The 16,928-nt window shown below is 39.0% G+C and overlaps 2 protein-coding genes across 3 annotated transcripts in view; one reads left to right on the forward strand and one right to left on the reverse strand.

Annotated features, from left to right (window-relative positions):
• The window catches only part of dmac2l (distal membrane arm assembly component 2 like), a 391,974-nt gene that overhangs the window by 274,623 nt on the left and 100,423 nt on the right, over positions 1-16,928 (forward strand). The gene's annotated exons all lie outside the window — the stretch shown is intronic.
• The window catches only part of sos2 (son of sevenless homolog 2 (Drosophila)), a 106,882-nt gene that overhangs the window by 66,221 nt on the left and 23,733 nt on the right, over positions 1-16,928 (reverse strand). For both annotated transcript variants that reach the window (XM_078562538.1, XM_078562539.1), the window contains exons 2-4: positions 12,458-12,583; positions 6,545-6,676; positions 3,743-3,907 (exon numbers count right to left, since the gene is read on the reverse strand). In XM_078562538.1, coding sequence (XP_078418664.1) covers positions 3,743-3,907; positions 6,545-6,676; positions 12,458-12,583 — 423 coding nt within the window. The remainder of the gene's footprint in view (positions 1-3,742; positions 3,908-6,544; positions 6,677-12,457; positions 12,584-16,928) is intronic.

A 16,928-nucleotide genomic window follows, 5' to 3' on the forward strand; every position in this document is an offset into this window, starting at 1 on the left:
ATTTTTTCTCTGTGTCACAGAGTCAGCTAAGGTTTACATTCTTACCCAGAGTTGAAAGTGTGCATGTATCAACATTTACAATCAAATTGGACTGAAGAATGAAGGAAAAGGCGATGAAGGAAACTGGAAATAGGGCAGGTAAAGGTGACTGAAGACTATTTGACAGTATTGATAGTAAATGTGAACACCGGCTGGTTGGATTGAGTGACATTTCTATGAATTTCAGGTAACAAAAGATAGCAAAACAACTTTTTCTTTGATCAGCTACATATTAGGGCCAAATGAACTGTTTCTATAGTCACTCAAGCAAAATGGGTATATTACATAATTATTCCTCAATAAAAACAGGATCAAAATATCTTATCTACATACCCATCAACAGGCTTAATGTACCTGTCTTATTAATTTGTTATGACCACTGCCAGTGTTAATTGCTGTGCAAACCAAATCCGAGGGAAACTTGGCTTACGGGCCACAACCATTTTTTTCTGTATTCTAAGCACGAGAAAAAGATGTACCAATCTCAGCACTAAGAGGTCCAGTAACACTTCTGTGTTTTTAAAAATTAAAAGCAAAAGTTTCATTAAGGAAAAAAAAAGAAAATTTAAGCACGCAAGATTCCAGTTACACAATGAAGGCTAGACTTTAAAAATATTCACCAAAAACTCTCTACTTGGTCAAACCCACAAGTAAACACCTTCCAGGCAACACTCCCTTATAGATATTTACATATGGAATTCAGTAATATCACACAAGGCAGACTGCCGTAGCTTTAATAAAGGTGACCAGTACCCTTTTCCAATTTGCTATGGAATTCACTTCAGAATCAAACTGCTTGCTACAGCCCAGGGCTTCTCAACAGCTCCAGCCATCTGCAGCTTAATAGCTCAACAGCTATCCAACTCAATAGCTATCTTTAGCTCTCTGTACCTCAGCAGCTATGCACAGTAACTGTAATTTACCTTTGTCCCTTTCATCTCACACGCGCACACACACACAGACAGCCTTCTTTACAGAATAACACAATATTCCCTCAATATATTAAAAAACACTCCATTCTTACAATCTGTACAGGGTCAGGTTTTCCCAACAAAACATTACAAAAAGTGATAACATCTCTGAGATAAAAACTCACTTCTAGAATGACTAACCACAGACTGAGCACTGATCTGATTGTTGGTCACACTAACCCTGGGTGGTCTTTTCCATTATACTGCAAAATGTATTAATCTAATAAATTGTCAAAAATGCTGTACTTAATGCTCTCCTTCATTTTCTTGTTCATTTTTCAGAAAATGCTTAGTAAATAACCCTCGCCATCAGTATACCCTTTTAACCATCAAACCATTATAAACTGCTGAAAAATCATTTTGTTTCCTTCTGTTGGTTTTTCTTATTATTGTTGAAATAGTAAGATGCATCATAGATAACATCAGCTTTGATAAAATTACAACAATTTGCATCCATTTAGAAAATTATCCCAAGAAGTTTCACATAAGGCAAAAATCGATGCTTAGCCAGTGGAGCTATTAGGAGTGACTAAAAGTTTGGTTAGAGGTGGCCTTCTAGGAGGATCTTAAAATAGTGGAATGCAGAGGGGCTTACAGAGCATGCAGATTAGGTAGGTGAAAGCACACCTGCCATTGGTGGGGTGAAAGGAGCTGGATGCCCAAGGAGCCATAATTGGAGGATCAGTAAGTTCTTACAGGGTTGGAGATCGTTACAGAGATAGTAAGGAACAAGGCCTTAAGTTTAGGAGACTGGGAATAATTGTAGGTCAGTGAGCACAGGGGTGATGGGTGAGCAGGACAAGGTGCAGCAGAGGATATGAGTAGCAGAATTTTGTTTGAGCTCAAGCTTACCAAGGGGGAAGGATGGCTGGCCAGGAGTGCAGTGCAAGGCTTAAATGTTCAAAATGTCTGTACTTCCTAATGGCTGACCTTCAGGCTGGAGCTACAATTTCTGAAACTGAAACTAAACTCTGATGGTTTAACATTTTATCTCTCTTTTCTGTAGTACATTTTTAATATCCATTTCTATTTAATTCTTCAACTTTCCTCCCCATTTCTTTCTTTAGTCCTTTTTCCCTCAAAGTAATTTATATTGGAACACATTTCACAGCTGCCAGGTGCCTTGTTCAAGAGAAGTTACTCTTTACAAAAGAACCTGGGTTAAGAGTGATTTTTCAACTGTGGAATGGTCATCACAAAGGTAACCCCAGTCTTGTCCTAAGATGATATCAACACATGCACTTTCCAGCAGGGACTGATCAATTGTAATCAAGGAAAATTGCTGACATTCTATTATTCATGAGCCAAATTGGCAGCTACAAAGTTCTCTGCTGAAGTCTATTATAATCAAATGTTTATGGATCCAGAAGTGGTTGCATCATCATATTAAATTAACTTTGGCAGTGATCTGGTTCAGTCTTTCTCTAAAGTATTAATGGCACTTAGGTTACACCCTCAGTATGTCCTTATATCTTTTGTTTCTGGTTCACAAGAATTCATTGCAGATCCTTCTTTACCCATGCATACCCTTGTCATTTTGCTTAGAGCTCAAGAACTATGTCACTGGATAAGTAGCTATAAGTTTAGCTTAAGTTCTCTAAACTAAACAGAAGTTCTACTGATTTTTCAAAGCACACTACTTTCTCTCTTGAAAGCAATTGGTTCCTTTTACTTTCTTTCTAATTTAACTTATGGAAAGCCTTTAACTCCAATAGTGCTGTGTGCTACTGCTGCCAAGTGTCTGCGTTAATACATCATCTCTACAGACCATTGAGGCTACACTGGACAATATTTTTCCAGAATGGATTTGTACATAAAGGCTTATTATGTTTCTAAAGCAGTAAATTAGCTTTTGGAAAAGCAATGCTTTGCCCAAAGTCAAAAGGCTTTTTCAGGAATTTTATCAATTAAAAGAAATGTTCCACAGTTGAATGGTTAAATAAGATTATTATTTTTAAGCATGCTTTCTATACCACCTGTATATTTCTGGCCCCTAGCCTGATGTTGCTTTCAGTATCAGCACTTTAAATACAGAAACAATCTTGTATTTATGAAACTAAATATATTATAGATATTAACCCTATCCAAATGGGCCTAATTCTTCTTTTTTCCTATACTAGAAATTATAAAACATTTTTAAAAACTCCAACAAAAATTGCAATGTATCCATAAAATTGGTTATTAAAAATGTCTGGAAAAGACATCACCATATAAATCTAATCTTATGTATGCAACCTGACACTCAAATTGGAGACTGCATCTGAATCACAGACTTATATCTGCCAAATTGTGTCTGTGCATGTGCCCAAGTATCCGCATGTGCTTAGCAACACAGCAAGATTCGACAAACAGCAAGTTATTGAACAAAACCGAGATAATAGAGAAGGATAATAAAGAACTTCTTAAACAACGCTACTAAGTCCTTAGAGGTTTTAAGCACTGATCTTAAGAAAAATACTTCCTCCTGTATTACAAGTATTTAATTTTTGAACAATCTTTTATTAATCGTATTGAAAATGCAATGGAGTTTGAGCTCTTTAAAATACTCAGAAAAGAAATGCCACAGTTGCTATAAATAAATAATAATAACATAATAATAATAAAAAATTGAATTAAAATGAGGGTAATGGACAAAACTACCCTCCATGGCACTTATTTATCAGCAGTGATAATGGTTATTAGATTTTATGATGTTATAATCTACAGCATTGGTATAGCAAATCAATGCTTACCTTATCTGCACACATGGACACTTTAATGTCCTGCTGTGAAATTTCATAGTGTCGGATATTGCCCACATAGTTTCCAGCCAGCTTTAGAATGTCAGCTGAAATATACTCCAGCACAGCCACGATGTAAAGGGAAACCTGATAATCTGCTTTATAACCTAACACATCCTGCAAACAAAAAAAAGTTACAAAATTTAAACAAAGCAATCAATTATAAGTGGAAATAAAAACGTTTAGATCATCAGGACTGTTTTTATTTTTAACTGTCAAAGATGAGGGAGAGGTTGGGTTGGGGGGGAAGAATTGTAGCTGAAAAATTGGTAAAATATTAGTTTGTTTTTGGATCTTTAAAGCCCAAGAAAATAAACAAGAGACCAACAAAAAGACACTGTTAAATTAATTGACAACCCACAATTATTTATGCAATTACTTGCATTAACTCTCCGAAATAGTAATCCATTCATGCTCTATCGCCTAATCATATTTTTTTTCTTTGTCAAATGTTTAGCAAATTCACATTTTAAAGGCTACGGATTCTGCTTCCATTCTGGGAGGGTTACTCATGTGGAAAGCTCTTTTTCCAAACTTTCTGACTGTTCCCTTTACTATTTTGGTGGTGATTTTAAATTTATGCTCTTTAATTACCAACTCATCAGCTGTTGGAGAATAAATAAATTAACACAGTTGAGTTTAAACAGATACAGTTAAGGTCCATTAGTTGATCTTTATTTACCCCTAAAAACCTTTTCGTAGTTTTGAAAGCCTCAATTAGATTCATCCTTAAACTTCTCTGATTACTGAAGCACCACCAATCTTTTCACTTCTTTATGCCAACAGCCTTTCATTCCTGGTATAATTCTCATGAATCTTTTCCATGAATCTAATGCCCTTCATATAATAAGTATCCAGAGATGCATGCATTGCTTTAACTGTGGCTTTGCCATCAATGTGTTGAATAAATTTGAATATAAAAGCAAGGCTATTATGTTAATGCTCCTATGTGTATACATTTACTAAGAGTCATCCCTGGAATGTGGGAATCACCGGCACCACTGGCCTTTATTGTTCATCTCTATTGCACACTAAAGAATTGTGCGATATCCATTCCTAATTCTTAACACCTTATGCAGTGATTCTGTCTTAATACAACTCCTGGACATTCTTGTATTCTAGTAATAGTAGAAACTTTTACTAACACCACTACCTTATAACTTTTTCTCCCCACTCCCAATTTCCCTTGATAATGTTAGAACTAGGAATATTAAGTTCACAAACCTAAGTAACATCGCTGTTACAATTTTTTAATCCAAGCCACAATTATTAATGGTTTAATTTGATTTGAATGCTTTGTGCATTCATATGCACACCACTCAAATCTAACTCCATTGTTTTTTAAAACATTGTCCCTGATCAAGATTTTTCTTTTTAATCATTCATGGGGTGTGGGCATCACTGGTAAACCCATTAACTGATCAACTGGAAATGTCTTTAATCTTGTTAAATGTGAATTAATTCCATAATCTGACATTGTTTAGCTCCATTGAAGGTAAACATGATTGTAAATAGGTAGATTTGATTTTGACAAAAATTTCATTTTCCCCTGAATACCTGTCACTGGGGTGTGCAATCAGTTATTTCCCATCCCTAATTGCCCTTTCTGACAAATGAATGGTTTGCTAGATCATTTCCCGAGGACAGCTAAAAATCAACTACATTTTTGGGGGTTTGGAGTCACATATATGCCAGACTGGGTAAGCAGATTTCATTCCCTAAAACGGCATCAATGAACCAGAGGCATTTTTTTTAAAATGACAATCTGGTAGTTACATGGTCACCATTATTAATGCTAGCTTTTTATTCCAGATTTATTTAGTTAACAGAATTTAATTCCACCAGCTAGCATGGTGGGGTTTGAACCAACATCTCTTGATTATTAGTCCAGGTCTCTGGATAACTACAGAAGTTCTCATGAACTATTCTGTGAATGTGATCTTTCACCAAAGGATTAAACAACAGTAGAGTTCTCATTGCAAATGGCAGGATGTATTTCCTTACTATGAGGCAGTTCAGGAAAACACATTGCCCAGAGAAGGACAAACAAGAAGCTGCATCAATTCCTAACAGCCCACCACACACTGCTCCCAGAAAGGTCAGCCAAACAAAACTGAACGAATAGAAAATGAAAACCAAACATAGCTCCCCAGAATACCACCCCTGGTGCCAATATCCCCACCATCATGAAAATTGCTCCCTAGAATTCTTCAACCCCATAAGGCAAACTTTACAACTTCCTGCTAGTTATATAGCTGGGTGCTTTGTTAATTGGACATTGTTTTTAAACTACACATAATGATGTCAATAATGCATACTTGTATATCCTTACCCACCATAATATGGGCACAGTAATATCATAAGGTGGTCATTGTGTATCTGAAGTCCAATTACAATACAGCACAGGATATAAGGACAGAAAAAACTTCTAACAGATTGATAGGCAGGAAAGCCTGAAAATGCGATTAGACTCAACTGAAGGAGCATACCACTGACAGGGGAAAATGAAATTTTCCTCAAAATCAAATCCACCTATTTACAATCATGTCTACCTTCCATGGAGCTAAACAATGTCAGGTTAAGGAATTAATTCACATTTAAGAAGATTAAAGACATTTCAAGTTGGTCAAACATTCCATGGCCCCAAAAAAATTCCTAAATTCAGTCATTTGCCATCAAAGTAGCATTTAAGCATTATTTTAACAATATAACACACTGTCAAGTACATAAAGATAGATCAAAACAAACTTCCACCTTTAATAAAGGATGTATTTTATCCACTGGTAGGAGAAGAGGATTCCTCCGTCTGCGTTTCTCAATAGCAGACTGTGCATCAGCGATAGCCCATTTGTCAATTGGGTGTGGGAAAGTTTTCTGAACACGTTCCTAAGAGGAAAAGGAAAATAAATGTATCCACCTTGAATAACACACGAAGAATGTCAGCTTAAATAATATCACAGGTCAAGTTCTACTGCTCATGATCAAAATTCACAATGCCCTTAAAAACTTTCACCAATATTTATCCGACTGCAGTAAATCTTAACATTCTCCAAAATCAAAAATTAAATAAATAATGTCCACAGACTCTATAACCAGAACATATAACTGAGCAGCATTACTAAGTGTTCACAAAGTACAAACAAATCTCAGTATTAAGTTTTGATATAGGACATTTGGTCATCAGTACATTTACAGAAATCAATCTGCTAAACTAACTAGTGAAACTCCAGTTAACCATGTCTCAGTTGCTCGCCAGAACCTGTGTGAGATGTCTCCTTATTACTTAGTTTACTCTCATCCAACATAAATAAAACTTTGTCCCTAGAGAAAGTTTTTTTTTTGTGTATTCTGCTTGTCTTTATTCCTGTGGTTAAGATATTGCTGTAGCATTTGTGCAAAATTTCATGAGCTGCAATTTTTACCTATTTCCATTAACCATCAGGCAGGTTCCCTCCATTATCGGAAAGAATATAGGTGACAATTAGAATTAATTTGATTCTGTCTATTGATACTTAAATTAGTGAGTGCGGGCACATCATTTGGAAAGGTGACTGCAGAAGGTTTTTTAATTCTGAACTCAATACTATGTGCCATATAAGCAAAAGTACACTGGTACAGTGTTTCTCAACCTTGAGTCCCCCCCTTGAGTTATAGGGCTGGATTTTCACCCTCAGTTCAGGAACCACAAGTTAGGCCATCTCCCGACACCCGGGTTTCAACTTCCAAAAGTCAGCCCGCTCAATCAGTATTTTGATCTCCAGGTGTCAGGTGTGGCTAGAATCAGGCCTGCCACCTCCAGAGGCAGGCCTGAGGTGGGCACAGAGGTGGACAGATGGAGAAGCTGGCAAGTTAGAAGGGCCACCTCCATTTACTGAGATATCATCCCAGTCCTGTACATGATTGTTAGGCCCTCCAGCCCTCACCCCCGCCCCCCACCATTTCCCTCATTCCCTTATGTCCCATACCCCCTCCAAGTACCCCATATCCCCTTCATAACCCCACTCCCCCTCCAACCTCAATCCCCATGCTCCTTCCATACATCTGCCATTACCTCCATGCCCCCTCCATACCCCTTCCTTTGCTCCCATGCATCCTCCATACCCACTGCTCCAGTTTCCATTATGTATAGAACCAATGAGCCATTGGCAAGTTTGGCAAGTCTTTGAAATTATCCTGAAATTGACATAATATTCAGAGGCTTTGAAAATTTCCTTTAAAAAAAACTGTTCATCTTACAACCACACAAAAGTGTCACTCAAACATAGCCATTCACAGTTTTAATGACAAAAGATTTAATCCTAACACCTCTTACTCTTGTCCAAATAAACAAACAGGCATCGAAAAACCAAAGGAAGAATAACTTACTACAACTTCATAAAGTTGCCAATCAAACAAAGCTTTCACTACCATTCAGCATGTGTAAACAGACCCTGCTGAGGTGAATCTATCAGCTAGGCATCATTACAAATGCTTGGCTGAGCTCCAAAAATGGTTATATGATGTGCACCTAAGCTGCAGGCTCACTGCAGCTTAGATGCACATAAAAGGTCAACTTCCATGGCCAACATGTATACACATAAAAGGTCAACTTCCATGATTGGCCACACTGCAGAACTGGGACTCCGATCCAAGAGTGTGAGTTCCTGACAGTTGGCAGTCTGATCAGCTCATGCTCAACTTTGTAAACAACTGCCACAGACAAACACCAGTGAGAGAATAGTGAAATCGGCTAAACATGCATTAACACTCTGATTAATACTTGGTGCATTTATCCCACAAAACTGACATCAAAATCCACTGACCTGATACTCTGCTTACCAGATTTAAAACCAGAGACCACTCACCACACATTCTGCTAGGAAAAAAGCTTGCTGACAACTGTCAAGAAAAAGGACAGGATCTCCTCTCCTCCAACATCAGCTCTGGCAGCAGCAGTACATCGGTCCAATCTCACATCGGTGCACTGAATTAAACTCTACACTTTTTTGGGTGCCAGTTAAAAAAAAAAGCCGATTTAGTGATATCATTCTTCGTAAAGAATGAGGCGCCACTGACATTGGTAGTGATCAGTCTCACTTTTCTTTGTTGCAGGATGGGATTTTATTCTTGAAAAATGCTGATCTGGCAGACCCCTTGAAAACATTTTTTGCAGATCCCGGTTGAGAACCCCTACTCTAACATAAAGGATTAACAAACAGACCTACTGCTGTTTAGTAAACTTGTTTGTACCACTGACGGAGGAAAAACAGAACATAAAGAGGACTGACAGAAATTATTATATTTTTTATGACAGTGTGTACATGGTGGGTAAAATGTGTTAGCACAGGAACAAAATCCAACTAGTTCCAAGGCTATAAGACTTATTAAAAATCTATTCTTTCATAGAACCAGATTCTAAACTTCAACTATCGGATCACCAAAAGCATTTATTACCGGAAAGGGACAAGTAATTCCAATACACCCTTATGAAAACCATGCCTATCAATTGAGGATAGTGATCTATTCAGAGCATCCTGCTAACTGCTGCAGCAGCTTAGCCATTTGGGTGATATTTCCCATATTGGTGTATCACTGCAGGAAATGGAAGCACAGTGAGCTTAAGATAATATAATTATAGTACCCTAACGTTATTTGCAACTCAAGAGTGTCTGCATCTGGAGATTTCTTCCCCTATGACCCAATTACCTTGATTTCTACTCAGGAAGTTTACTTCAGTTACGAAGATAGATTGGAGAAGCTGAGTCTGTTTTCCTGAAGAGAGGAGACTTGATAGAGGTGTTCAAAATCGTGAGGGATCTGGAAAGAGTAGATAGGGAGAAACTGTTCCCACTCGTGAAAGGATCAAGAACGAGAGAGCACAGATTTGAAGTAATTGGCAAAAGAAGCAAAAGCAATATGAGAAAAAGCTTTCTCACGCAGCGAGTGGTTAAGGCCTGGAGTGCACTGCCTGAAAGTGTGGTGGAGGCAGATTCAATCGAAGCATTCAAAAGGAATTAGACTGTTAGCTGAAAAGGAAGAATGTGCAATGTTACAAAGAGGAGTGGGAGAATGGCACCAAGTGAATTGCTCATTCAGACAGCTGGTACAGACACGATGGGCTGAATGGCCTCCTTCTGCGCTGTAATGATTCTGTGAAGCGGATGTACTGAAACCCTATAATCAATCATTAACCAGAGATCAGTTAACGCAGTGTAGAGTAGGGGCTGAACGAGGGACCCTGATCATTTATATGGCTCCATTCTACAAATTGCAGCATATTTACCAAGTGAACCATCAGGAAGCCATCTATTTTATGTTCTTTGTTTTGCTCTGGGACCACAACAACCGTAAATACTATTTTTTTGCTCAGTTACCCAGTTAATATCCAAATTAGTCCTTTTGAAGTCATAATTTTGAGGGGTTTTTTTTAAAAAGTAATTTTACCTGCAACTATCTACTTTCTTCTTTTCTTAACCTTCAAAGAAATATCTCATCTCTTAAGACGGCTAACTTATTTCAAATATCCATAAAGTAGTACGAAGTTGTTTTTTTAAACCTCTTTGGATGACATCTTTACATGGAATTTCATTTTTTCCCCCAAATTTTATGCAAACAGGAAGCTTCAAAATAAAACATTTCAAATGACAAACTAATCTTTTTTATTTGAAAAAAAAGGTGCCAGAAATTTGTAGGTATCAGAAATTGAAATAAAATGCCACAGATTTCTGGACTCCTAAATTAGTTAATTTGAGCTGGATCTTAAGATATCACACACTGGAGTTCATGTTCCACAGGTGTCAGCTGTGGCTCAGTTCATAGCACCCTCGCCTTTGAATCAGAGGGTTGTGGGTTCATGTCCCACTCCTGGAAACCAAGAACTGTGATTGTACTCGAAAGAGTTGCAATCTGTGACTGTTGGTAACTCGAAAGAGTTTCCACTTGCTTTAAACTAGGCTTGTCCAACCTACGGCCCACTGGGCCACAATCCGGCCTGCCAATCCTCTGTTTCTGGTCTGCGGACTCACTGTTCAAACTATGGCTAAATTCAGTGAAAGATTCTACAAACAGCTGCTCCTTCAATCAAAGGGCATTTCTCTCCTGCATTTGCTGTTGATAGGCTCACCAGTGAGCCTGCTAGCAGGAATTGCAGGAGAGAAACAGTTTTTGATTGGAGAAGTGGCTTCTCTTTTGTTCTCACAGTGTGGGCTCTCTCTGCCTTTTGCCCCTTTCTCTTTCACTTTCCGACACAGGTGCGAGCCCCCTAAAGGAGCACAGGCATCAAGATGGCAGAGCAGACCGGAGAGGCCACAAGGAACACTAGAGTCACAGCAACAGTGCCCGCCCAACCCTCCACCCGGGGCGGCTGGAACATCAGACAGGGTGGAGTGAGAAAGTGCATCTCTTCACAGCATCCAGAGTACCTTCTCAGCAGTAAATGGTCCAAACTTCAAGGACCCGGGCAGGGAGTGAGTGAGTCTGCATGAGGGAGTGTGAGAGAGCGGATGGCTGTGTCAGCGCGAGTGAGCCAGACACACACACACAAAACCCTTTCTCTCCTCCTACTCCTTCTTCCCCAAAAACCTATCCACAAAACAGGCCAGGAGAGAAGGAAAACCCAGGCTGAACTGCAACCCACTTCCAAACCCCACTTTCGTATGAATTCCGCCAGCACGGAGTGTGTGCCACCAGAGGCAAATGCAAGGTCAATTTTAGTTAAACCCAACTCTTTAGCTTGGCCGCAGTCCCCACCCCTTCCCTGGCGACCAGGACTTGGGGCCTAGTCTCTCTCTCTAGCTCTGCTTCTTAAGCAGAAAGGCAAAAAAGATTAACTGTGCTGCTTTGCACTTTTTAACAGCCATTTTTATTAATTGCTCTTTTTTAAAAAAAATGATCAACTTATTGCTTTGAAATTGATTGTTTTTTTCAAAAATCGTGTTTAATTTTGTTCCAAACCTTATCTTGCCAAAATTTGCTCATTAGCCCCTTCAGTGAGAAAAAAATTGAAATGTGTCCCCCACCCGCATACGAAAAGGTTGGACAAGTCTGCTCTAAATTCATACTAGAATGAAATTTGCCTCAACATCTTATACTGATGTGAAATTGGAATATGCAATTCAGAGCACATTAATACTATACACAGTCTATTGAGAATTCAGTCTGACAGTGTAAATGTACTATTAGCTGCTGATAGATGAAAAGAATCAGACACAAGGATCAATTAGCATAGTACTGGAGTACTTTGCTTCTGGAGATGCAAGTCACTGCATCTTCAAATATGTATGCAGGTTCAGCAGCTCTTATTTCAATTAAGAGCTATTACTGCAACCCACTTAATATGAGAAATACTCAAGGAGAGATGACACACATCATTGTCCATTCCCGTGTACTGGTATGCATCAATCACTGCCAGCATAAAACCAACACAAGAAAGGTTATATTTTACATTGGAAATCACATTACAGCATATCTTGGAATCAATCTAGCTATCGTGTAAAAGCCTCACTATAATAAGGGCAACTATTTTGATTCACACATCAGTTTTATCACAAATCAATTTGCCCCTTTTTCCAATTTGGCAACTTAATCATTAACATGGACTTAAAATTGTGCAGAACACGAACACTATTGATGGACGCAATTCATTTTTAATATGGGAAAAATACAAAAACAAAACACCATCATTCTTACCTCCACATCTTGTACAGTCCGTGGTTGTGCAACACAGAGCATATTTAATAACTGGAGAATCAATTCTTCTATGTAAAAGAGGGCATCTTCTTTTGCTGAGAGGGTTGGATGCACCTGCCTTTGAACCTGTATGAAGAAACCAAACTATAAATATCTTGTCAGAAAGGTATTTATTTTGAGCAAAGATTTTAACTATCATAAATCTCTCCCTGTTCTCACCATGGAAGCCTCAACCCCTTGCATTCTTTGGGTGAAGCCCAGAATTTCTGGCTCTCTTTCATTTGCAGCAAATTAAGTATCTCTCGCTGTTGTAGGAAATCACCAAATCTGACCTCAGAGGAGGATAATCACTTATATCTCAGCCAAGTACACGGCTTCACCATATCAACACAAGTCTTAAGCTCAAAACTGATGTACTGGAGGAAATAATCCATGTCAGAGAACGCCTGGTCAACCCAATATTCACTGAAGAATCACTCATCAGGTAAACTGGGGGGAAAAAATTCCAAAATCCTCAAGTTCAGAGCAGAAAATTCGCAAATCAAAAAATCAGATGACATACCTCTCAAAAAAAGCAGAATTTTTAAGCTACAAAGCAAAAGATAGAGCAGAGCAGCATTGAACTAACTTTTCCCTCTACCTGCCCCCTCCTAAAGGAGGCTAACTCCAAAACCTTGAATCTCAAATCACAACAGATAAAATTTAAAGACAAGATCTCATAAATTCTATAAATTTCTCCAACCGTAAATCCACTGTACCCACTACTATTTTGCATGCTCAATGTTTTCAGTGCTGCTAATTATGATTTTGAGGTTGATATTATTGTTTCATGAATGCACTGTCCACCTTCTTCATGAAACAAGATTTAACAAAGGATGATTAATTCCTCAGCAGCTTGTGAGTATCCTCATGGTAAATTCATAGTTTAATTACTAAGATAATCCAACTGGTTTATACAAGACATTGCAATGAGTCAAATTTAGGTATCAATCACTCTTCGGTATAGACTGGGTGTAATACCCAAATAGTTCTCTACTGAAATGTTGAGGTGAGGGCTTAGGGATTTGTCCGCTGCTCGATAAATACTCTCAGCAGGGTAACAGCCCTAGTGTCCTTACAAGACATAGGAGGCTGATGTCAAAGGTTGGAGGAGATTGAAGGGACAGAACTGGACGAGAGCAAGGAAGAATTTATGGATACAGACAGCAATTTTAAATTTTACTCGTTGGGTGGTAGGCAGCCAAAGCAGATCAGGCAAATTGAAGTGATGGATGAGAATGACAGGATGTACACACAAAGCTTTGGACAGGTTGGAGTTTATGAGGGTGAAGGATGGAAGCCCAGAAAGGACAGCAGAATAGTCAAACCTGGATGTGACAAAGTTGTGTATTACAGTTTCAGGAGAATTCATACTGGAACTCCAATGACGTGTAGTGGGGGCTCCTGTGGCAGAGAAGGTGACTGTCGCTCGGAATTCCAAATGATTGACAAATTTGAAGTGCCAATCATCTGTCTTCCTTTTGCTCATAGCATTCCATTCATTGGGCAAGGTGAAAAGTCAATTCCAATAGTACACATTTCAAATACCCCTGCTGCTCCATGTCAGGCATGTCGTCTTGAGGCAATATAGACGCATCAGTCAATCTGCACACAAGATATGCAACTTAACATTTAGATAACCTGGTAGTTTAGAGAATAAAAGGTAATTCACCGAGTGGATTCAGCCAGGGAAGTTGAAACATCTACATTTATCCTCTCTCGCGCAGCCCCTCAAAAAACCTCTGATATGCAAATACTTCTTTCTTTGCTGATTTCCAAGTAAGCAGGCGAAACCACAGATACACTACTGTCACTTCAAAGTCAACCAACAGGAAATGCATTCCTCATCATTCAATGATTGACAAAGCAATTTTATAAAAAGAGTGAGTGTTCTATTTAAAAGCATTGAATGCCACATTAAAATTAGTGTCCCTTGCAGACTTAAAATATTCCAGCCGACAGCCAAAAACGCAAACATTCAAGAGATGAATCAGGTGTTTACAAGATTCAAATAATGATTATTTTTAACAAAAAACTCAATGTCCAACAGTTGTTGGAACAGCCAAACCCTGCTTTGCAGGGTCCCATTGATCTGCACTGGCTCCAAAGCCAGTTTAAAATTGCAGTTCCTATTATTATGAATGAAGCCAATCTGGAAAGCAGGCAGCTCCATTTCATCAATGACAGCAGGGTGGCTCTGTTGTCAAGGAGACCCAAACCAGCAAGTTTGTGCGAACGAGCAACATCAAGGAAATTTGTTCAATAGCAAGGACTAAATATTTTCACTTGGGGGTTATTTTAACAGAATATTTTTCAATGAAGCATTCCTTATTCTATTAAAGATCATTAACACCCACTATTTACAAAGCAAGATCCTAGACCACAGGAACAGAACTCCTAACTCCACTCCTCCCTCACCCCCAACTCCTCATCCCCTTCCCGCGGCACCTTCCCATGCAATCGCAAAAGGTGCAACACCTGCCCCTCTACGTCCTCCCTCCTCACTGTCCAAGGCCCCAAATACTTCTTTCAGGTGAAGCAGTGCTTCACTTGCACCTCCTTCAATTTGTTCTACTGTATTCGCTGCTCCCAATGTGGTTTCCTCTATATTGGGGAGACTAAACACAATCTGGGTGACCACTTTGCGGAACACCTTCCTTCATTCCGCAACAATGACCCAGGCCTTCCTGTCACTTGCCATTTCAACACACCATCTTGCTCTCATGCCCACATGTCCATCCTTGGCCTGCTGCAATGTTTCAGTGAAGCCCAACACAAACTGAAGGAACAGCATCTCATCTTCCAATTAGGCACTTTACAGCTTTTCAGACTTAACATTCAGTTTAACAACTTCAGATCATGAACTCGCTCCTCCACCTTTACCCCTTTTTAAATCCAATTTTTTTTAAAATTTAATTTTTAAAATTTATTTTTATCCTTTTTCCCCAACCCCCACAGAGCCATCTGTCACTTGTTTCTACGTTGTGCTTTCACAGAGCACTGACTTTTGTTCTATTAACACGTTATTCAGTTTTACCTTTATGCCACTATCAGCACCTTCTTTAGTCTTTACCACTACCATTAACTTTGTCTTGTGTCCATGACATCTTTGTCAATCTCTCCTTAGCTTCCACCTATTCCTCGCCTTTTATCTTGCTCCACCCGCTCTTAAAATATCCATCACATTTCTACTTTTTAGTTCTGAAGAAGTCACACGGACTCAAAACATTAACCGTTTCTCACTCCACAGATGCTGCCAGGCCTGCTGAGTTTATCCAGCATTTTCTGTTTTATTCCTAACTTAATAATGTGGCAATAATTATCAGCCAATGCTATTATTATATACTTACAGCAGAATGTGGAAACTAGAGGAACATTATGCAAACCCAGCGAGTTTACCCAGCAGTGATATGAGGGAAAATCTAACCATATTCAAATGGCCCCATATTAATACTATACAGCATTTGAAGAATGTCATTAGAGAAATTTAAAAGATAGTCCTTTACACACAAAATGATACATAAAACAGAAAATGGAAAAGTGATGAGTAATACCAAATCAGTGTGGAGATAGCTCCCTTTGTTTTATGGCTAGAAGTATGAAGCACTTTATAGAATGTAATTCTTCCTTAAACACAGGGAAAGGGACAAAGTATTTATTATATATCTGGAGATTATCTATCCTGTTGCATGGTTAGATGCATACGTGACACGGTAAACATTATACTAAGAACATTAAGAAAGAAACTACACTTATACCCTCTTCCCCCATCCATCTGGTGAGTGAGACATCATGCAGGTTGAATGGTAGAGTTCTGGATGAGTTAGAGTTTACGTAGAATAGGAATCAGGGGAAAACTCTCCACTGCTTGGAGTCATACCTAGCACAAAGGATGATGGTTGTGGTTGTTGGAGGACAATCACCTCAGTTCCAGGCCATCACCGCAGGAGTTCCTCAGGGCAGTGCCCTAGGCCCAACCATCTTCAGCTGCCTCATCAATGACTTTCCCTCCATCATAGTCAGAATTGGGGATGTTCACTGATGAGTGCACAATGTTCAGCACCATTCATGACCCCTCAGATACTGAAGCAGTCCGTGTTCATATGCTGCAAGACCTGGACAATATTCAGGCTTGGGCTGATAAGTGGCAAGTAACATTCATGCCACACAAATGCCAGGCAATGACCGTCTCCAACAAGAGAGAATCTAACCATTTCCCATTGACATTCAATTGCATTACTATCATTGAATCACCCACTATCAACATCCTGGGGGTTACCATTGGCCAGAAACTGAACTGAACCAGCCATATAAATACTGTAGCTACAAGAGCAAGTCAGAGGCTGGGAATTCTGGAGCAAGTAACTCACCTCCTGACTCCCCAAAGCATGTCTTCATCTATAAGGCACAAGTTAGGAGTGTGATGGAATAC

This window comes from Cetorhinus maximus, chromosome 18, assembly GCF_964194155.1.
Source record: "Cetorhinus maximus chromosome 18, sCetMax3.hap1.1, whole genome shotgun sequence".
Classification (NCBI taxonomy): Eukaryota; Metazoa; Chordata; class Chondrichthyes; order Lamniformes; family Cetorhinidae; genus Cetorhinus; species Cetorhinus maximus.